General features: G+C 33.4%; 2 protein-coding genes across 2 annotated transcripts in view; both read left to right on the top strand.

The window, feature by feature from the left end:
- Positions 1-11,167, top strand: part of LOC143224072 (uncharacterized) — a 44,052-nt gene extending 32,885 nt beyond the window's left edge. The window contains exons 3-7 of the mRNA XM_076452536.1: positions 8,071-8,178; positions 8,908-9,074; positions 10,175-10,292; positions 10,660-10,715; positions 10,897-11,167. Of these exons, the coding sequence (XP_076308651.1) occupies positions 8,071-8,178; positions 8,908-9,074; positions 10,175-10,292; positions 10,660-10,715; positions 10,897-11,005 (558 nt within the window). The 3' untranslated portion in view covers positions 11,006-11,167. The remainder of the gene's footprint in view (positions 1-8,070; positions 8,179-8,907; positions 9,075-10,174; positions 10,293-10,659; positions 10,716-10,896) is intronic.
- Positions 11,168-11,627: 460 nt separating this feature from the next.
- On the top strand, positions 11,628-24,082 carry LOC143224071 (uncharacterized). The gene is made up of 8 exons (XM_076452535.1): positions 11,628-11,631; positions 11,924-11,996; positions 13,655-13,762; positions 16,351-16,416; positions 16,774-16,949; positions 17,415-17,668; positions 18,832-18,898; positions 19,625-24,082. Exons 1-8 carry the CDS (start codon positions 11,628-11,630, stop codon positions 19,849-19,851), a joined length of 975 nt encoding a protein of 324 aa, XP_076308650.1. The 3' UTR covers positions 19,852-24,082.
- The last annotated feature ends 332 nt before the right edge of the window (positions 24,083-24,414 follow it).

The following is a 24,414-nucleotide window of genomic DNA, read 5'->3' as shown; positions in this document are numbered from 1 at the left end:
TGGTGAGGGGACCTCCCAGGAAGGTTCTGTTCTATCTGGTTACCTTCTCTGGGATCTAACATCCACCCGCGTGTTTGCTGTGCGTGGCGACCCGTGAAAGGGGAGGAAAGGATCCTGGTGGTTGAGGGGTCCAACCCTAACACACCACTTTGGCCTCGAATTCCTGTGAGCGGGCAGCCTTTGGGTGGGCCCCTTGGGTAAATCGGCTGGTCCACTTGGGCTAGAGTCAACCAAGTACTAGTGTTGGAAGTTCTCAGCGGGTGTTGTGGACATTGTGCCTGATGCTGGTGTTTGGGTATAGTGCTCACGAAACCCTGGCATTGCTGCATTGTCCTTGCATGACTTTGTAGTGCATCCCTTGTAGGGCTCCATGGTGGGTGGGGTCAGTGGGTACCGAAATTTTTCTTTTCCTATGGATCCTTCAAAAAAATTTAAATAAAATTGTAAAAAACAGTCAATGGGTAGCGACCCGTCTTGAATACTCAGAACAGCAATCTTCAACATCAATAACACACATACCTCATTTTCTTATATTACATTCTCTTTGGAAAAAACCTTTAGGGCAAATGTCCCCTTTTTTTTATTCAAAAGGGACTAGAGGGACTTGCTGGCTCTCAAAGTCAGTAAAGAAACTTGATCTGGTGACATATTAGTTGAAACATCCACATCCCAACACAGTGAACTCCTCTTGAATTCAAAGGCAATTGGGGATATACCTATTGAGGTTACACTCCATGCTACCTTGAATTCTTCACGAGGAGTTATTGTTGAAAGGATTTGAAGAGCGTTCCCAAGTCAGAGATTCTTGCTGGTCTCTCCACTCAAGGAGTTTCTGCAGTGAGCATCTCCACTCGCAAGATGGAGTTACACTGCCAACAAATACCCTCATTTTAACATTTACTTCACCGTGCACCTGCCACCATCAAGGCAGGTTATCTCATTGCAGGGTTAGGCCCTACATACCAAACCCTCTTGATGTTTCCAATGTCAGAGATTCGGCCAATCAAAGACATCTTGTCGTGGTTCCCTGACATGTGCTTTCGTTGTGGAGGCAAGGACCACGATGCCTATGACTGTGACATGAACCCACATTCGCGTAAACTGCAATGGTTCTCACCCTCTTACTTTCATTCTTGCCCAAAATGATTGGAGGAAAAAGAGGTGCAGCGTTTGAAAACGACACACAACATTAGTTATCCTGAGGCTCGGAAATTGCTGTCCACAACTCCATCTCGGACATATGCTACTGCATTTCATTCCACAACTACAGTGGGAGTGCAGACAGATCTCTCTGTGCCTCCAAGAGAATCGTTTTCAAAACAAATGAAAAGCCTTTTGACCTCCGTGGTTAAAAGGTTGATGAATCGACTTCCACACCCATCTCTGTTCCTCCCATACCTTCCAACAAACCTCAAGATCCACGTCCTTCAGTTTCAAATACAGGCATTTCTTCTGATACATCTTTTTCTCCCACCACAAGAGACAAAACAATTAGATTCGTTCATCCTCAGTCACTGGATTCCCCTTCCAATAACAAAAACCTGCCCACCCAACCCAGAGCAGGATCCATGGAGGTGATAGACCTCCTCCGACTAAAGACAGTAAAGAAAAAAGACCTGGTCCGTAAACCGAAGGGTTCTCCAGCCACTTCACCTACCCGTTCTTAAAAATGGCCACCTTGATACAATGGAACTGTCGAGGTTTACATTCTAATCTGGATGATATCAAAACGCTGATTGCTTCCTACCATCCTGTTTGTCTTTCTTTACAAGAAACATTTCTCAAAACTGCTGACACTGTCTCCATTCGGCAGTTTTCTCTGTACAGAAATGACAGGTTGTGTGATGGTCCGGTACATGGAGGGTGGCACTGTTGGTTGATCAACACGTGCCCACCCTGTCTTTGTCACTCAACACACCCTTGAGGCTGTAGCCATCCGTGTTTCCTTGGGTCATACCATCACTGATTGTTCTCTGTACCTGTCCCCTGGGGAGACATATGATCAATCAGATCTTGATGTTCTCGTTGAACAGTTGCCATCTCCATTTCTAACCCTAGGGGATTTTAATGGACATCATCCCATCTGGGGAAGTGCTATTATTGATGGGAGGGGCCGATCTGTAGAGCGGATGCTCTCTGATCACAATCTTTCTCTTTTCAATACTGGTTCTTTCACTTACTTTCATGCACCTAGTCAGTCCTTTACGCTATTGATCCTTGATCCTTCAGTTTGCTCCCCTTCATTATTCTTCCATTTTTCATGGAGGGTTGACAGTAATCCACTTGGCAGTGATCATTATCCGATCCTATTCAGAGAGACTGGCGTTGTCGATGCCACCCTACTCGGCGTGCCCCAGTGGAAGCTGGATCAGGCGAACTGGTCCACTTTCACTGCTCTCATAGAACGATCCTGCCATGCGTAAATCAGCCATCAATAGGCGACTGTGTAGCAGCGGTAACTGACTGTATTACACATGCAGTTGCTCAGTGTATTCCTAAACCTCGACACGTTTTCCATGATATCCTCGTCCGTGGTGGAATCCTGCTTGCCACTTAGCACGGAAGGCTCAAAGCGTGCCTGGGATACTTTTAGTAGATATCCCACACTTTCAAACCGGGTTGCTTTCCAGCGGGCCAGTGCACATGCCGGTTGGGTAAGGCGTCAAAGCCAGAAGGAATCTTGGATTAAGTTCACAACCAGCATATCTTCTACCACCCGTTCCAAGATCATATGGGACAGGATTGAAGGTTAATGGGCACTACAATTCTGTCCCCCTCTCGATCTTACTCTCTGATGGTCAGGAGGTGACTGATGTTGGAACATCGCTAACACTCTAGGTGAAAGCTTTTGCGGGTATCTAGCACTTCTGCTTGTTCCTCCACCTTCCTGGCCATCAAGACTTCGGGCAAGCGATCACCTCTTTCCTTTCAAACTGACTGTTTCTTTGACTATAATTGTCCCTTTACCGTGGTTGAACTAAAATGGCCCTTCATCGGTCTGCCGAATGCGTCTGTTGGACCTGATGATATTCATTATGACATGCTGCACCATCTATCTCCTGCTTCTCTTGATGTCCTTCTGATTGTTTTCAACTGGATCTGGCAGGAGAATGTTTTCCTGATGCCTGGTGCCAGGCTATTATTTTACCTTTCTCTAAGCCAGGGAAAGATCCCAAGATTCCTTCAAACTACCGTCCAATTGCTTTGACTGAGCTGTCTCTGTAAGACATTAGAAAGGATGGTTAATGCTCGTCTTGTTTGGTTCCTTGAATCAAGCGACCTCCTCGCCCACCCAGTGTGGGTTCCGTCGACAACACTCCACCACAGACCACCTAATTCGTCTTGAAACATTTATCAGAGAAGCTTTTCTCAACAACATCTTGTATCAATATTCTTTGACATAGAAGGCTTACGACGCAACATGTAGGTATGTGGTTTTCTGAGACCTCCATACATATGGGTTCACGTGGCCATCTACCCATGTTTATTAAAAAAATTTTAATGGACAGGAGATTCCAACTTAGTGTGGATTCGACACTTTCCGTTCTTTTGTACAGGAACTTGGGTCCCTCAAGGCTGTGTATTGAGTGTTACACTCTTTAGTATAAAGATAAATGCCATCACTGAACAACTCCCTCTCACTGTTGTGAATGGGCTGTATGTCGGCGACTTTCACATCTCATATCAGTCGTCAAACATGAGATATGTTGGCGGCAACTACAAACTGCCCTCAATTGTGTATGGAAGTGGACTCTAGCGAGCGGCTTTAATTTCTCTCTCTCAAAACTGTATGCATGCACTTTTGCGTCGGCGGGGTATTCACCCTGATCCTGAACTTCATATCGGTGAAGTTTTGCTGCCAGTCCCGGAGACCAAGTTCTTGGGGCTTATTTTTATCGTAAACTGACCTTTATACCACACTTAAAGCAGCTTGGTCAAATGCACAAAGCACTGAACATCCTCCGTGTTCTTTCTTCTACCAGTTGGGGGGCAGATCGCTGTTCAATGTTAAAGGTATATCGTGCTCATATTAGATCGAAACTTCGATTATGGATCAATGGTCTATGGCTCTGCCAGACTCTCAGCCTTAAAGATGCTGGACCCCATTCATCACCAAGGACTTCAACTCTGCACTGAGGCTCTCCGTTACCTCTCAGTTCAAAGTATATACATTGAATCTCATGAACCTTCTCTACACCTTCGCGTTTGCAACAATCTTTACAATATACTTGAAACTTCATTTCCTTACCAAAGCATCCCACATGGAAATGTGTTTTCCTTCCTCGGTGGGCAGTACTTTTCAGAACAGGCGATCTGTCTTTGCTCGTTTGGCCTTCGCATCAGGCAATTAGATGAATTGGGTCTGTCCTTGGATAACATTGCAGATTCCACAGGTCATTACATCCCACCATGGCTTATTACAGCCCCAAAATGTGACCTTTCTTTCAGTCACCTAAAAGGCAGATACTCCAGATTGGAATTACCATCTTTTATTCAATGAATATCTTTCAAACAATCATTCAGTTCCCATTTATACAGATGGTTCCAAATCAGGTAATTCAGTGGGCTCTACTATGGTTTGCTATGGGTCAGTAGTTGTGCGCAGAATCCCTTCTACAGCTTTTGTGTTCACTGCTGAACTGTATGCCATATCTCATGCCCTGGATCATATTGCAGCTGAGCAGTACTCCAACTGCACTATTTATACTGATTTGCTTAGTTCTATACTTGCCTTGGAATCGCTACACATTAGCTCACATCCTATTCTCGCTGATATTCGAAACCGACTGGCCCATTTCTCATTAGCAGCTACTTCAATCCAGTTTTCTGGATACCAGGCCATGTTGGTATTGATGGTGGGAGCGAGCTTGCAGACATGGCAGCTAAATATGTCTGCTTCAGCACCATCACTCCTATGCCTATTCCGTTACATGGACTATGGTGTTGTCTTCAAGGCTTGGCTGGCGTGCCAGCTGGCAGTTCACTTGGGTGAGCAGCGACAACAAACCTTTTCAAATCAAACCCAAAATTGGACTTTGGCCATCTAGCTTCCGTAAAGTTTGGAAGGAGGAAGTTGTTCTCACTAGGCTACGCATTGGTCACGGTTTTTAACTCATCATTTTCTTTTATCTGGAACTGATGCACCAATGTGTAGTTTGTGTAACACTCAAATCACTATCAGCCATGTTTTACTTTCTTGCCATCGTTACAATTCTCAACGGCGGCAATATTTTAATCATATTTTTTCCCAGGGTCAGTCTGTAACATTGGACAGAGTTATTGGTGATGGTGACTCTGTCCACCTTGATAATGTTTTTAATTTTTAATGGCCATTAATCTTTTTAATCTCATTTAAGTGTTGCATATTTATTCATTACACCTTTTTTAATTGTGGTTCCTTTTTTACTGTTTTAATCTCTCATTCAATTTGACATTGGACAATGGCCAGAACATTACATAACTGGATACCAGGACTGGAAGGCCAACTTCAGGTGACTAACGCTACTTTTGAACTATCCGTTTGAACTACTGCGTTAGTCGTTCTGGCAGTTGTTATTATACTTTTGCTGCATATCATTTCACACTTTTACTACTTTACTTTTTAGTACTGGCCATATTGACTCATAACCCGGACCAGGACTGGAAAGACCAACTTCAGGTGATTGTGGTGGTTCATTATGATCATTACCTTTTGCTAGAGTAAATACCTTACAACTTCTTATACTCTGCCTTCTATCTTAACATTGTAGACTAGGTGTCAACATTGGTTTTATACTTTTTTTTTTACCTTCATTTCCATTTATGTCTATTGCTACATTTATTTATTTATTTTTTTTATTTTTTATTTTTTTACATTTTTACCGAATGTCTAGGCAGATAGCCTGCGCTGCTTTGTGCCATAAAACACTAAATCAATCAATCCATCAACAGAGCTGGACCACCTGATTCTACATGAAACGTCAATCAGAGAAGCCTTTTTGAAACATTATCATCTTGTATCAATATTCTTTGACATTTAGAAGGCTTATGATACAAGATGGAGGTGTGGCCATTTGCCCATTTTTATTAAAAAATGTTAATGGACAGTCAATTCAAGTTTATGGGGTTCGACACTTTCCGTTTCTTTTCTACAGGAACTTGGATTCCCTCAGGGTTGTGTTTTGAGCATCACACTTTTCAGTATAAAGATTAATGCCATCATTGAACAACTCCCTCTTACTGTTGCAAACGGTCTTTATCTCAACGACTTTCACATCTCGCCAGTCATTGAACATGAGGTATATTGAGTGGCAGCTACAAACTGCCCTCAATCATTTACTGACGTAGACCATGGCCAACAGCTTTAACTTCTCTCTCTTTAACACCATTTGCATGCACTTTTGCCACCAACAGTGTATTCATCATGATCCAGAACTCCATATCAGTGAAGTTGTGCTGCCTGTGGTCCCTAAAACAAAGTTCTTGAGACTTATCTTTGACCATAGGCTGACCTTTATACCACACACTAAGCAGCTACAGGTCAAATATACAAGAGCACTGAGCATCTTCTGTGTCCTTTCTTCCACCACTTGGGGAGCAGATTGATGTTCTATGCTAAAGATATATCATGCTCTTGATTGAAACTCAACTAAGGGTTACTGGTCTATGGCTTTGTCAGGACCTCGGCATTGAAGATGCTGGATCCCATTCATCATCAAGGACTTCGGCTCTGCACCAGTTTTTCTGCACTTCCCCAGTTCAGAGCTTATACACAGTCTCATGAACCTTATTTGCACCTCCTCCATTTGCAACTGTCTTTAGTGTATGCTTCAAAACTTTATTCTTTACCAAAGCATCCCACCTGGGGTTGTGTTTTCCTTTCTCAGTGGGCCATACTTTTTTCAGAACAGATGATCTGCCATTGCTCCTTTTTGCCTTTTTGTTCAGGTACAGTTGGATAAATTGGATTTGTCCTTGGATTACATTGCTGTATCCACTGGTCAGCCCATCCTACCATAGCTTATTACAGTCCCCAAATTTGACCTATCTTTAAGTCATCTGAGAATAGCAGACACTAAGTAGAGTCATTTAAAAGAATAAAAAGTGATGGCTCTGTGTCCTAGGAAAAAAGATGCATGTTATCCTGTCTTTGAAGGTGCTTGCAAAAACTTCTGGAGTTTTGTTCTTAAACAAGTATACTAACCTGATCCATCTTTAACTGGTGAACTACAGAACCTGTTGTTACTAAACCTGGCATATATAGCCTTAATATCCCCTTGTGAGAGACACAGGAGGGTAACCATTTGATCCTTGTGTCTCTTCTGTGCATTGAATAAATACATCAGTTAGTCTTGTTTAAATGAAAAAACCAAGTATATCATAACAGAGTTTTCATTGCAACATACATTTATAATAGTGTAAATATTAATCATACTTGGGTACAAAATATATAAATTATTCTTACTGGCATTTATTGGGTCTACATTCTGTAATTAACTGATATGAAAACCCTTTGAGTATTAGTTTGACATCATTATTTACTCATTCAGAATATCTTTACAAATATAATACATTTAAGTGTTTAATCTTTTTGTTGATTTTTTTTTGCACCTTCACTTCTTTATTTTCATTTACAATAACAATTTGAACATGAAACTTAAAACAGTATAAAGTAATACTTATCCAGCAAAACATTAAAACTAATGCAAGAAACTTTTACTGTCAAGTTTAAGAATAAATTTGTATGTCATTATTCGTATCTACATTTAAGGTTACACTTTCTTGATAATTAAGTCACAATATATTCACAAAAGAGCAATATCCCTTAAATTATTAGAATTTTTAGAAACATGACTGAAGAAATAATTTTTACAACAAAACCAGATTTAATTAATCAAAGACTTGTAATATTTTTTTCAAATATCTCATCTTAATTTTTTATACTGTAAGCTTTCTGCATTTAGCATGTCTTCTAATTATATTTTAAAAACCTAATAAAGCTATTCAGTTGATACATTAATACATTCTAATAGTATGATTTCATAATCCATGCACAAGTTTTAAATATTTATTGTTGTAACTTTTTGTTAGCCTAGTGGTACAGATTTGCATCCTTTTCCTCCACCTCCTCCACCATTCATAGAAGAACTTCCTCCTCTTGAATCAGCGTGGGAAAGAGGTTTGCGGCATGCCAAAGAAGTGAGTTGCTATATTTTGATATCTGATACTGTCATCAGTAGACCACTGTATTTCATTACAGTGCAACTGAATTATTATTTGACAAAAATATGAGAAAGTTATGAATGTAGAGTAATATACTATTTAGCTAGCTTTTAGAGCTGTCTGTAAAGAACTAAAATTGTTTCATATTATGTTATTTGATTTTTGGCTTTAACATGGATTTTCTGGATACATATACAGTTGAAGAATTTGCAGGAAGAAGAATGAATGTTTGATGTTTGTCTCTACTAAACAGCATATTTTACATAGTGTATATTTGGCCAGAATCTGTGATGCGTGTTAACTCCTACTTATAACTACTGCTAGCAGTTAAAAAATATTTGCCAAAGTTTTCTTGTGTAAGAAAATACTTTCTTGATTTGTAAACTTTTGAGTGTCTTATTCAAATTCTATTGTTTTTGAATGAGCAGATTATAAAATGTTTTTTGTGTGTGTGTAAGTTACATTGATTGAGCTTTTATATTGCATGAAGGATGTGTTATAAAATATACTGAACTTTGTTAAGTGACAACTAGAAGCCTTTATAGGAGAGAACAGTTTGTGAAGGGAAAATATTATTCTTTTTTCAAAAGCAGCATAAAGTTAAAGATGTGTGTAGTATACTTATTTGTCACATAAATAAGCATCTAAGGTTAGGTGTGTTTATATTATGTGAGTTCAGTCAGGTTTCTTTTAACTTTTTGTCAGCTGATGAAGAGGGCCAATTATAGAAAAGAACAAGAACCAGATTTTGAAGAGAAGAGATTAAATCTCTCTCTTGACATTAATGACAGATTTCTTGATTATGATAAAGAAAATGATTTTTATGGGAGAAGTCCTCCAAGAAAGCATGGAGATGAAGTGATGCACTATGGGTTTGTATTTTGAGTTGATATTGTTTTTATAAGCATTGTGTATTTAATTTTTTTTAATTAAAAGTTAAGAACTATATACGAGAACCAGTATAAAAAATTGTCCAGTTACAGATAATTGGTTTGCAGTGAGTTACTTAATTAGTCATTCTTCTAATCAGTGGCTTTTGAGATGACTTTAAGTGTAACTATAGGTATGGACAACCCTTTCACATTTAATATTATAAACTCTACCAACCCCTAGACCTCAGATGCTGGTGAATTTAAATTAGATATGGGTGTAATAATTTAATAATAATAATAATTAAAAAAAGCAACAAAGATAAGTTTTCAGAAGTATCATAAGAATGAGTTTCCTTGAATAAAAATAATACACTTAGGGCAATTTTCATTCCTGTCTTTGCCTTTTACAGGCCTGTGATTACTGTCTACACTCATTTTCAAGCTGTGGTGTATAATGTGTAGTTTCATAACTAAACTCTTAAAATTGATTAGAAGTGAAAACACACACAGACTTTTGCTGTATCTTGATTGTTAATTGTCACATGTTAAGTTCTTGATAGACAATTTAAATTGATATTTGGTAATTTTATGCATATCTTAAGCAAGTTAACATAGGAATGTTTGGAACTTTTTTAAAAATGCATGAAACAATTTTTACACAGTTTGTAAGAGATTAAAATATGAATAATAACCAGAAATTATATTAACATAAAAATTATCATGTATTATCATTTCTATTCATATTTTAATTCATGAAGGGTTTGAAATTCACTTGTTTGTATTCTTAATCATCCAGTTACTTAGATATCAACTAGTTTTAATTAACCATTTTATTACCAGTAATCAAATTGCCATTTTTTAAATAGATAAATCAACACAAAATTACTAGTGAAGTAGTGACTAAAGTTCTGTTATTGTCTTTTATGTTACCAGGCTTAAAAATGAAAGAAGTGGTTTACAATCCTTAAAAGAATTCCCTCTCTTTCATGAAAAGAGGTTAGAATTTTATGAAATTTGAGATGATGAATCCTCAACTTTGAACTTATGCATTGTTAAAATAGATAACACCAATTTATATTAATTCTTTGTGTACTGTTTAGGGAATATGGTAATATGGCTGGTAATTTCAAACCATTAGAAAGAGAGGCTCGGGATTTCTGGCGAGGTCGTTATGAAAATTTTGAGATACATTGGTCTAGACCAGAATTTGAACACAGGGTAAACCCATGTTTATTACAGTTGTGTTTTAACACTTCCTTTCAATTTTATAATGTGGAAAATAGCTTAAAAGTATTACATTTGAATGTGTAGACCTTGCTTGTGAAAACTAGTGTATTAGTATTTTATCACTACACATTTGTCAGTTTTCTGGTTTGTTTATTGTTTTAAATGCTTATAAACATTTCTCTTGATAACTTCTAAAACTTATTAGCAGCTGGATGGGAAGATGTTTACTGTTTTATTTGTTATTTACTTAAGATGACATAAAAACTATAGTATTTGAACAATTTTTCTGAAGTGATTTGTTAAAGTAGTAGTTTATATTCTTGAATGGGCATCCTTTTGACATATATTTTTCTAATAGGGACCTCGAGATAAAGAAAGACCAAAGAATTACAGGTACCCTTATGACAGAGAAAAGTAAGTTAACCATTATTCTTAATGAAATTGAAAGTAATTGTGTGAATTATATTTTGAAGTTTTAACTTAGGTAATTCATAGTCATACTATTTTCTTATCTCTTTGAAACAAATTTTATTTTTTTCAATTCCTTGGCTCTTTAACCTATATATGTAAGATTTTAATCAATTTATTTGCTCAGGGCCTCTCATCTGAGCCCAGAAGAAGAAAGGTGGAAACATAATAGGAATAATGAGGATAATTTACCTAGAACAAGAGGAGATGAGTGGAGAGATCCTTGGAGAAGGTGAGGTCATATAAAGAATAAATGAATTGTTAAAAAGGGTTTCCTTGGTACACACTACAAGGAAGGTACAGTATGGCTGTTCTCTATTGTTAAAATGTTAAGGGGAATTCAAGTCACCTTTGGACTTTAATTGTGTTTTTTTTATTATTATTAAACCCTAAACAATGAATGAAATGCCTTAATAGCATTTAGCTGTTACTGTATTTATAGCTAAATGATTTTAACCAAATTGTAACTGGTATATGTATACAGTAGTATAAAGTACTGTTAATTTTGAAGAATTCAATTTTTCTGGGTATTGTAGGTTTTAGTTTAAGTCAAAGTTATGTGGTGTCTGAAATAATGTAAGGCTAACTTGTACAATTTGAAAATTATTTTTTAGATCAAAATCTCAAAAGACGAAGAAGCCAATCAAGAGGTAGATCTCATCAATCTTATTCTTCTGGAACGTCACATTCTTCAAAGTAGGGGTACCATATTAATTCAAATAAAGAGTTGTTATAAATTAATACATATAATATATGTAAGAAAATACAGAAAATAAAGACTTATGTTCTTGTAAAGATTTTAAAGTATATTACTAAAAATATTGTGTAGACTGAATTTCTGTTGTATTTTTCCCTGAAATGGGTCAGTGGTGTAGGTCTCTGAGTTTACACTCATAAAAAATGAGTTTCAATATCCATGTAGACACAGCACATTGTGTAGATTTGTGTTTTTCTACATTTTATTACTTACTGTTATATACATAACACTTAAAAGGATTTAGAACTTAAATTCTGTTTTAACATTAACACTATGCATAGTATCCTGTAATAAGAATAAATGGTGGTATTCAGTAACTACTGATGAAAAGTTAATTAATAATCATGCAAATATTCAACAGTTATTTATTTTATTGTTTACTGTTTGTGTTTTCTAGATCATCCGCGTTTTTCATCCTATAGTTACTCCGCGTGGTTCAAAAGCTCTGTATATAGTACTGGAAGAAGGAGGTAATTTTTGAGTATTTTATATCAACTTGTTTCTGTAGTTCTAAGTAGTTAACCTATCAAGAAGGCATCAATGCATATTGACCCCCAGTGGCTCAGCGGAATGTTTGCAGACTTGCAACGCTTAAATTCGGGTTTTGATACACATGGTGGGCAGAGCACAGATAGCCCATTGAATAGCTTTGTGCTTAAATCAAAACAACAACCAATGCATATTTTCTCATTTTATATAGAAATATTAATTTTCTTTTTTACTCAATGTCTAAAAACTGAAATTTTGCAACATTTTATTTTGTGTAACTTGAAAAGTGCAAAATGTTTAAACTTTATGTAGTTTCAATGAGTATTGCATAAAGCCCTTACAAATTTGTTTCTCCATTTTTGATTACAAGATTATTTATCCAGTCCATGACATTCTTTACAACTACTTATTCAAGGTTTTACTTGTGTAAAATTTACATTTTTCTAATGACTCTTTACAAGAAACCTGATTTTATTATACCACCACATGTGGGTTAGATAGTAACAGTGTATCTTAGCCTCCAAACAAAATTTAACCAGTGGCTAAACATGATTGGATAGAAAACATTCTTGTCTATCTACATAATAGCAACATTGATTAAGCAATACTATTAGATTTCCAAAAAGGAAGATAAGTGAGAAGCAGAAGTTTTTTTGATGATTGTTTTGTGTTTTTTTCATGGTAATATTTTTTTGTATTATGCACGTATGTTTTAAGAATATTCTTGTCTGAGAAGGCGAGGATATTTAGGTTAAATGAGCACCAACCTATGAGTTCTGTGACAACAGACTATTTACATGATAGAAGAGGTTACTCTTTGTTTTAGTGTGTCAGTAAGTATATTATTTCTTGAACAACACAGACAAATACAAGAACTCCTTAATTATAGAAAACAAATTATAATTATTATTGCAAAACCAAACTTATTCAAAAATATAGTTGCAATAGTTACACTTATATTATTACAGACTGAAAATTCAAGTTCAATTAGTGTTTCTACCATTAAATGCTTTTTCTGTTTATCTATATGTTTTCTATTTTTGCATCTACATAACTGTTTTGATGGGTAAAGGTAATAAATATAAGTTAATTGATTCTGTTTCTTTTGTTTTTATGTTTCATAGTTACTATATGTAAAGGCTTTTATGAAGAACCAAGAAAATAAATATACTGTTATTGGAATAATCGAAATATAACTGCAAAAATTATCTGTAGAAAATAAGTGCTGGATACCATTATGTGATTTTAGGCACACAAATAAGAAAAACTGAAACAAAGAATTCAGAACTTCAAAATGAAAGTGTTTCAAAACAAAATTTCCAAAAATTCACAACTTAAAATATGATATGCAAATAACAATGAGCATTTTTAATGTTTTTAATCAAAATCTATAGACTATGTAGAAAGTGTTTACCAGATTTCATGCAGTTAAGTTGAGCATTTTAAATATAAGATAAAAACATTAGTTTGGATAGGATGAATTTTGTTTTCTTGCAGATGTACGTGAACATTTGTTTGAGTGGTTATATAATTTAAATGTTTTTTTTCTCATGTATAAGATAAATGTTTATCAATTATGTCTTAAGGAATGAAATTGGTACTTAGAACATGAAAATGGTTATCATATACTTTGTTACAGCCCTCATCAACGTTCATTCTCAAAGTCGCATTCTAGGTCACCATACTCCACCTTGCCTACTAAACCTCAACCTGAATTTAGATCCAAAAGACAAACTCCTCCCACTAGGTGAGCTTAAAGTAAAATTATTTTACTCTTGTCATCATATCTCATAAATTAAACCTTTACATGTAATAGTGTGGGCTTTATTTTGATGTTGTTCTTATCTCATTATTACTACTAAAATATTTATTGGTAATAATGCTTTCTGTGAAGTGAATAACTATTTTCTTAAAAAAATTTCAGGAAACATTGACTCAAATTCTCTATGTGCATAAAAGTTACATTATATGTTTAGATGCTACCTTTGTTTATTAATTGTTAAAGTCATGATGATATATTTTAACAAAGTTGATTGTTGCTTATTTTCTTGGCAATGTTGTTTAAGTTGAATACAAATATTTTTTATAACAACTTCTATTTCTCTCTCTCTTTTTTGGCCCAGCAATTAATGCACTTGACTCATAATCTGAGGGTCACAGGTTTGAATCCCCATCACATCAAACATCCTAGCTCTTTCAGCCATTGGGGCATTATAATGTGGTAGTCAATCCCACTATTCATTGGTAAAAAGTAGCCCAAGAGTTGGTTGGTGATTAACACTAGCTGCCTTCCCTCTAGTCTTACACTGCTAAATTAGGGGCAGCTAGCTCAGAGAATGTGCTCGTGTAGCTGTGCACAAAATTAAAAAAAATGAACAAACTCTGTTTGTTTTCTATATATAAAAGTGGGAGAACTTGTTTGTTTTTGTATAACATTTGTATATATTATTAAAATCATATGAGTACGAAATGTTTTAATCTTGTAAATGATGTCTGTTGTCAGCATTTTTGTTGTAATTATCTCGTTCAGTGTGTATTTGGTGACTATTTGACTTGGAATACAAAATTTTGCCATTTCATAGGTTTTTTATTTCCCACTTGTGTTTTCCTCTGTAATAATTCATTAGTTGTTATTTACTTTGGCTAATTATCAGAGGTACTGTCCTCTTTTTTTATCAGTCATTGTGGTTAAATTGTATTGATGAACCGTCTACCCATGATGGCGAATTTTGTAAATTAGATAGTTTTTAACACTGTTCATTTAGTAGTTTCTTTTAGTGATTATTTCCATGTATAGCATGAGTGACTTGTATGTTAGCATATATACTTTGTAAATTAGATTGTTTTAAACACTGTTTATTTAATAGTTTCTTTTAGTCTGACAACTTCCAGATACAGCATGAGTGAATTGTATGTTAGCATTTATGAATTTTATATTTATACATCTAGTGGACTTTCCTTATGTACTCTTTCCCTTTGAGACAGAATAATGCTTTTGGTTTCCTAACCTAATTAGGTGCTCGTGTAATTTTAACAATGCCTATATTTATTACTTTTTTTTCATGTGATCTAGCTGTTGTGGCATCATTAGATTTCCTTTGGTACATGACCACAGGATTTTTTGTGGTGGTACTTGCTCTCCAACTTCAGGAATGTGTACATATTATTAACTCCCTTGTATTTACCTCCAGTCTGGTTACATTTTCTCGAATATGTAATCCAGTATAGGTTTTTTAAATGTTGATTTTGTAAGTTTCTGAATATTGTAGCAATATAATAAAACTGACATTATACAGAATGTAATTGTGGGCTATTGTTGTTTTCAAAATTGAACAAGATACTGTGCTGAAATATTTCATGATTTATCTTTTCTTTGACCTCTATTCTTTAATTAAAATCTCTTCTCAAAACTATGTGAACTTTTAATTGTCTGGTTGTTTAATTTCTATTACAATTTTAAGTTGTGTAGATAAATGTCCCTTGTTTCTGGGTCATAAAAATGTTGTAGTATGGGTTGTGTTTCACTTTAAATATTCATATCTCATTTTTGGTGTGATGATCAACTCCATAGAAAGCTTTCTAAAATTCAACATGAGTTAGTTACTTATGTTTTGGTAAAAGTTCAGGTCCATGTCTGTCTTCTTACCTATCTGGAAGTTGGACACACAAAATCTGTGGTCTGCTTTCCTAATCTATCATGTTGATAGTGTGATGTTAAACTCTAAGAACATATAAATATTATAATAAGAAAGTGGGAAATATTTTGTTTTAACTAGATCATGTTTTTTCCTTTAGACCTCCTGTCAGACAGCAATATAGATCACGACCTTTCTCAACCTATGAAAGAAAGAAAGTCCCACAACCACAGCAGTCTACTTTGCCTCTCCCTCTTTCAAGAGAAGGATATGACAAACAAAAGACTTTCAAAGGTAAGAGATTGTTACCCTTCAGAAAGACATTTTTATACTTCATACTTTCTTTTTCTACTGGAAATTATATTTAAAAATTTTGATATCTTCACACCTTGAATCCCTTTGTAGAAATAGGAAAGATTGTTTGTTGGAAATTGAATATGAAGAGTTCTGATATTTTTGAAAGAATGTCATAAGTAATTTTTAGCTTGCATGTTTATTATTCAGAAACGTGTGAATATTTCAGATTTAACATGATATCCCTGCTATTAAAGGTAGTGGGCTTTTGTTATTGGAATATTATTAATTATTTTTTAGGGTTTTAAGCATCTGTGCTACTTTCAGTTTTCATGTACATGATAAAAATATGTTATAATAAAATGGTGTAACTTTTTAAAATTGTAAGCAACCTTTCACCATATAGACTGAGAAGAATCAAAGGCAGAAGTGTTAGTGGAAGTAGTAGATCAAGATCTCGCTCGCTTAGCAGGTAAGAGAGCAATTTAAAATATTTCATTGTTGGCAGCAGTAAGATAAGAATTTAAAATATTTCATTGTTGACAGCAGGTAAGATAGCAATTTAAAATAGTTCATTGTTGACAACTGTCACAAAATTTCTAACAGTGCAAATTATTGTTTCATGATATTACAAAATAAGAGAGAGTGAAAGTATACAGTCATTGTACTTCATGTATTTTATACAATTCAATAAAGTTATTTTTCTTGTAATAGTTTACATTGTATCTAATGGACGGCTGATGTTCAAAAATGACATAAAAATGTAAAACATATCTGAAAACATAAATGTTTTGTGATATTCTGATAAAATATAGTTTCTTTGTATTAGATCAACTTGTTCACTTGTACACACACCATCTCAGTTAAACTCCAGGTCCTTCTCACGTTCTCGTAGTATAAGCATGAGTAGTGTTTCCTCAGCTTCGAGCAAGAGTTCACAGTCTTCTGTCAGATCAGAAAAGGCTCAGAAGACACTTGCAGGGTATAGTTTGCTTGACAAACAGGGTGAGTAGAAATGATAATTGTTTGCTGCTGCTTGACCAAGATAACCATCAGAATATACAATTGCTCTATTAAAGAATTGATAATAATTTTTATGTTTATTTTTAAATTAGAATATAAGCTAATGTTAAGACACTGTGAAGAGATGTGTATTGTGAACATTTCTTTTACACTAAACCTTCAGATCATTCTGTATCATTTTGGTTATTTTTTTAATTTTATAGAAATAAAAATTATCAAAAATTGTAATCCATTTTTGTTTTTCAAGTGTTTTTTAAATATTTAATCACTTCATCTTGCTTCATGTAAAATTCTTGTTAAATGGACCTATTTTAATCTCTTGATATTTGTATTCATATATTGAAGGTATTCAGATATTATTTTACTTTATTACTGTTTAGAAAAGAATCTTGCAAAATTAACATGCATGTTATTGATGACCAACAATTAAGAAAAATTTTTTAATAGAATCTAAACTGCAAACAGAAAAGCCAGCTTCCAAAATACCAAACAGAGAAACAATAGTTAAACCAAGAGAAATAAAGAATAAGGAAAAGTTGACTCCCAGCAGGGATGCTGCACCTTCTGAGAAAAAAATGGGGAAATTGGAAATGCCAGTGAGATTTCATGATTACCCATCAAATATTATCCAGAAGCTGTCAAAGGATCCCTTGAAACATATAGGCCATAAGCAACAAATAAAGTTGACTCTTCTTAATAAGGTATTTGAAACAAAATTGAGAATTAAACTGTGTGTGTATTTTATATCTTGTAACTCTTATTGTTTTTTTGTTTTTTTCAAATATACTGAAAAACGTTTGTTTATTTTCTGTTATTTGGAAGTACTTGCATTTGCATACTTGCAGCAGTAGATAATTTAACATTTATATGTGTTTAATGTATAGAAAGTACTCATCTTGTTTTATATTTAAAAAATAAATAAAAAGGAAGGTACTAAAAGCTTCCCCTTAATCACTAACACTTTACAAAACATTTGTCTTTTAAGGATTTTTTAATATTGTAGTGAGTAAATGTGCTATGTTATCTTTGTTATGCTACAATATTTTATTTCGTTAGTTGTTAAATATTGAATAATTACTGTTTGATTGTTTTTTTATTTTTTTACAACAGTATTTCCAAGTCTAGATATATGAAGTCAGTGGCATAACTGCAAAAGATTGGGCTTTCCCTATGTAAAAAGCAATTTGGTTCCCTCCATATACTTCTATATAATTGTAGTTACAATTCTGGATGATTAGTATCATTAATCTAACTGTAAATTCAAAATTAAACCAAACTTAAAATTGCATCTAGTGTTATTTTTGAATTATACATGCATCAATTTTGGACTGGTTAGTTTACACATTGGTGTTGGCAAAAATAAAGTATAGGGTAGTACTCATGGAGGAGCAGTAGTTATATTTCTATCATGATAGCACAAACTATTAATCGAAGTGATCAGTGTGTGAACTTGGCCTGGTCTGTCCTTTCTTTCATGTTTTTACAATGCCAGGATAGCACCACCATCACCACCCATTAATTCAAACAGATTAAATTTTATGTTTATCCACTTGTTGACATTTCCTAAGTTTCTTAGGCACTTTAGGCCTCATTACTATGGGAGCCAATTTACACCACTGCAAAAAGTACAACATATCTTGTATGCTTTTAAGAAAAATGAGTTGTTTGTTCAAGTACTGTGCTTTATGGGACTTTTTTTTTTTTCAAAATTTTGCATAATTTTCTTCTTTGATTTAGATATTTGTAAATTATGGGACAAAAAAAATTGAATTATTTTCTTTACATTTTTATTACTGTTACTCATTTATAAATTTTTCATTGAAAGAGAACTAAAGTTTACTAAATGTCAACTAACTTTTTGCAGGGAACAACTGATAAAATATCCAGCATGCCTAAAAAAGAAGCAGAAAAACAAAAGATTGGAGAAAAGGGTACTTTCTGAATTCTTTATCCAAAAAAGATTTGAGAAATTATCATTCAGCAAAGTGAGAAAGTGAAAAATTTTACTATATATAGTGAAGAAGGAAAACGTTCTAGTTTTGTGAAGTTATAAGACATCACTTGTGTGGAATTATTTATATTTCTGTGAAATTACATACGTGACTAATAACTTTTCAAACCACTCTGTGCTGTAATCTTGAATAAAATGATGGAAAACATGCTGTTGCTGTTGGATATGCTAAAAGAAAAAGTGGTTCAGATTTTTTATAACAATGTTTATAGCTGTATGTTAACAGTTTTCTTTGTTTTTTTTGCTTTTCATACAAGTTAAATCCTTTGAATGTGGGTGAAAGCCTGTGTTTTATGAGCTTAACATTACATTTTGTTCTTTGTCCTCACTTTTATGTTACTTGTCAGTTAAAACATGTTTTTCTTGTACCTTGTAATATCTTATAATTTCTTCAACTTTTCATGTTTTTGTGCCAGTGCTTTTACAGAAAAAATAGAATTAAAAGAATGAAGTTTTAAAAGAGTTCAAAAGTTCCAGAGCCAAAAAGTAATGTTTAGATTATGAAAGCACATCCTATTTCATAAGATACTCTAAAATGAAATAAAAGAGAAGATGGATACAAAGTTTAGCCAGTCATTTTATATTCATTTCACTCAAAAAATAATATACTCTGTGTATTTATAAAGTTCTTTGTTTTCTTTCCAAGATAATACAAAGGCTCTAACTCGAGTACCAAGTGGAAACTTCCAGCAGCCAAATAGCAGCCGGAAGCGTCTTGCTTCTCCGCATCAACAGTCAATGCCTTCTAGGCTAAATTTGACTAAGGCTCAGCTTGCTGACAAGAAATCTACAAGTTCTCGAAGGGAAGAATTGTTAAAACAGTTAAAAGCTGTAGAAGATGCAATAGCTAGAAAAAGGTCAAAATTAAACTAAGACCTGGATATGCAGTTATGTGTTAAAAAATAAGAATGGGACATGATAACTTAATGTAGGGTGTTGGTGAAACTAGTATATGCCATCAGTGCTATTCTGCACTTTAAAGTATAATTGTTGGTGTTTTTATTTTGAAAGTGAAAAGATTTATGTTTAGCCACCAGTTTTGTTAGTTCTGTGTATTATAAACACTTGACTGATTGTACATATATTGTAATTTTGTGTAGTTCTCTCGAAGTAGAACAGTCTAAACCTTTCTCTTATAACATAGATTACAGTGTTGTTTTTTGAACAATAGTATTTTATTTTTTTTTAGCAACCAAGTTAAAATTTGTAATATTTTAGTGCTTCAAGCACTTTTACTATGTGCAATTATAAATATTTTAGTCTCTCTTAGGAAATTAAGTTGTGTCACCTATGATCAAATATCTGTAGTTTTCAGTATCATTAAGATAATGTGGAAATCAGTTGGCTATTAGAGTAGCATCTGGGGGAAGTACCAACAGGACCCAAAGTGTGTTTATAAATTTAAACTTTTTCATATTTTTGGCTCGTTACCACTATTTATAGTGATTTCAGTTTATTTAAAAAAAATTTATTTCATAAATAATAACTGGATCACGACCCTAAATTGTGTCTTTAGATGGGGCTGAGTGTTGTTAGTGGCTGGCATATTTGCCTGTGGATCTTGATCCATGGTTCGTGTTCTACTACAACAGAATTGCTTCTGTACTTCAGAGCTGTGGGACACAAAATATTCTCTGCAATTTGAGTTGTGGTAAATTGTATTGAAAAGTGACAGTTAACCTTTTAGCATGTGTGGTGAGGATTGCTGACTGGCTAACTTTCTTTTGGTCAGTAGTTGAAAAGTAGGATGGTGGCAGACAACCTTAACAGCTTTGTCATAACTACAGACAGTTTGTTCATGAAGTCTTTCAAAGAAATTTGTATTAATTGTGTTTCAGTTATGAATTTTGTGTTTCATTGTGCAGTAAGCAACAAGATCTTGATCGTGTAGAAAAATTACAACATCACTGCTGCTTTTCATGTTGTTTTTCAATTTTGCATGCATTTCTTGGTTCCTGTTTTAATGTTTCATTCATTCCATTATTCAATGTATTCAGTTATACAGTTCCATTTCATGATCACAAGCTTTAGAAAGAAATGTCTTATAATCATCTTGGCTCTTCTTGCAACAATATTGAATTATTTAAGATAAGACTGTTTAGCCTTTATGCAAATATGCTATTGTTAGACTTCGGGTGCCTTTAAGCCTGAGCCTTATGAGATTTAACTGAAATGTCAAATATTATTAATGACTGTAAAGAAATATTTCAGTCTGATCAAACTTAATATTATCACATTATTATTAATCTTATTATTATTATTATTGATGCTTTCACTGCCATGGGAATGTGACCACCTATAGCAGTGATATACAAATTGAAGTTTTGTACCAGAGTAAGGTAAAGGTATTCCCCTTGAAACTTCCCAAATGTTTCCCAGGTTCAGGTTTGAGGTATGTGGTGAAAAAATAAAAGATGTCTATTTTGTTTTTATTATCTAATAAGAGAAATATACCTAGCATTAGAGGAGTTTGATTTTGTTACATTAATCTCAATTAACTTTTGTTATAGACAGTTAGTTACTAGTGTTGTTGTTTTTTTTATGGCTTTGGTGAATGAAAATAGTATTTTCACTATAATTTGTAACTGCAGTCTATATAGACAGTACATTTTGCAGCAAAGCAGAAGCATGTATATATATCCAAAATGGTAAAAAGTTCCTCATCTTGGTTGGAATAAATATTTCAATAAACTTTTTTCAACATTATTGAGAAAAATTTGGTACATTTAAAATAAACAATTAGTGAATATTATTAAACTTCAAGCTAATGGCAACTAAAGATGATGCTAGTGGAAATATGTTTAAAGAAAGAAAAAACTGTTTGCACTGTGAATGTGCAGATATACTTGTTATTTATTACAGTTTTGTTTCTGATTCCACAAGCTGACTTGAGTTTAGATATCTGAATAAAATAAGTTGGTTGAGTCTATTAGAAATAATGTATTTTTTAAAAAACTTGTAATAATGCAGATTGATGTGGATACTAAAAGGAAGTTGAGTAATATATCCAGGTTTGTTATGAAACTTGGTTTGTAAATTGTGTAGGAAATACAAGGAAAATTTCTAGTATTGTGATGTCACTTAACTAATTATGTGGAGAAGTGTTTCAGCATGACTGTTCATCCACTTAATTTGTAAAATGGTGCCAGAGTAGAACATTAATACAGCTACTGTATTATCTGTGTTATGCATATTAAATAAACATATCTCTATTTTTAGTGTTTGGCAACATCATGTTGACTTTTCACATTCTGATCTTGAAAAGCTTAGAGTTGCAATATTTGGATAAAATTATTCCATTTTAATGTTAGAATTTCTTTTATTCTAGCATTTAATTTAATGCTGATCTACAAATGAAGAATAATGCCATTTCAGTTTCAATATCTATAGTATACTGCTTCAGAAAGGGTTCCAGTTGTGTCCACTGGTAAGCATGTCGTATTGTAAGCTAACACTAATTAAACAAAGAAGAATGAACTTTATTCAACAGTAGACCACATGCAGCAAACATTATTATAGTTCTTTACTCAGTAACTCATTTTCTGTTTTAGCTTATAGGAAAGTGATAAATATTAAGTTTGTTTTGATGTTAAGGATTATAATCATCTGTGTAACCTTTGTTGATTTAAAATTATTAAAGAATTTCAGCTTTATTTATTCTTCCACATTTATTGAAGTTCAAGGAAACCATCCTTCCCAGTTTAGTGATAGAAAAGTCATATTTCCAAGTTTGGTGATTAGTGTTTAGTTTGGTTCTCAGCTTTGTTATAAGTAACATAAAAGGTTATGATCAGCTGAATACAGTATATTTAAATTTTCACTCTGTTATTTGTAAAAAGTTTTGTAGTGGTTTTATAAATACATGCTTCACCCTTCATGATCCTGTAATTCTTTTTTGCACGATTTCTTCAACGATAAGTTTTGTATTTGTGTGAAACATTATTTGCAGTTTTCTATCTCAAATATTTTTATATCATTTACTGGTATTAAGTGTACTTTGCAACCTTTTTAAAGCCATTATTATTCATTGTTTGTTTTTAATGAATTTCAATTTCCTTGTCTGTGTTTTTAGTTTTTGTTATTATAACATCAAATAATCCAGCAGTAATCTTCTGCATGTGTTAACTTTTTTGTAATTTGTGAAGTATATTCTTCAGTGCTAACAGGAAATAATGGATCAGGTACATTTTCTAGTCTTTTATTGTATTTTTCTGTGTATTGTATTTGTATCTTCAGTTTTCTATCCAACTCATGAATTTTTTCTCTTGACTTTTGTGTTATATTCTTTATTTTGCTTTTAGTCATTTATTCACTGATCACTTTTCTAGTTGTCTTTCCGTTTGCTTCGGGTCATTGTTTTGCACAAGTGTTATTTCTGGCTGCAATTTATGTGGCTTTGAATATTTTGTATCTGAATTTGAAAACTTAGCAAATCTACAAAAATAATTATTTTTTATTTTCTTTTTCTCAAAATTCACACTGTTATTCATGCTCTCATATCAGTTACCCACCCACTCACTGATTCTTATTCAAGCAATTATGGTTATTATTTTGTTATCTACAAGTAGCTATGTATCATATTTAATTATACTCTTTTAATATTATGTATTTTTATGGTCTTTCTTTTCTCTTTGTAATTTCTGTGTGCTTTAATTAAATTTTATATTTTCCCAATCTTGTATGATGTAAAAAAAAGTGTATAATGATACTAATAAAATGTAAAATTAATCATTCTTTGTGAAGAATAGAGAATAGAACATTACTATTATTATTACCATATAATCTATCTCTTTTTTTGTTTTATATATACGCATAAAGAGAGAAAAGATATTAAACATTGGAGAAACTTACATTTGAAGAAAATATCAGTTACAAGTACAACATAGTGGAATAGTTGTTGACAAACTACAGTATTTAATACAAACTGTAAATTTTTGTTATACAGAATGAAGAAATGGAGAATGGTATACCCTATAAAGCATTCATTTTAGATTTAAAAGAAAATAGATGAGACAAATGGTAAAAAAAAAAACAGATCTAATGTTAGGTGTAAGAAATTTAGAAAAATAAAAAGTTAGGAAAGTACCCTTTACAAATTAACAATTCATCACCCTCCTAATAAGTGGCTTAATTGTATGTTTGAAAAAACGTTTATCTCAGTACATATGGTGGGCAAATAACAGATAGCCCATTGTGTAGCTTTGTGTTTAACTGCGACCAAACCAGGCTACTGAAGTAAATTTGTTGTTCATTTCCAGATCCAATTTATAAAGACAGGTATTTGAGATCAATTTTCTAGAACTATGGAGACAAGAGGAGAAAATATATCTTGCATCTATTACTGTGAATGGAATTTGGATTATGATACTATTAAGGACGTTAAACCAAGTATTTTGGTATCAGTCTATAAAGTTTAATAATACCTTTTACATTGTT

The sequence above is a fragment of the Tachypleus tridentatus genome, chromosome 8 (genome assembly GCF_004210375.1).
Source record: "Tachypleus tridentatus isolate NWPU-2018 chromosome 8, ASM421037v1, whole genome shotgun sequence".
In the NCBI taxonomy this organism is placed as follows: Eukaryota; Metazoa; Arthropoda; class Merostomata; order Xiphosura; family Limulidae; genus Tachypleus; species Tachypleus tridentatus.
This window is presented reverse-complemented; position numbering and strand designations above follow the sequence as displayed.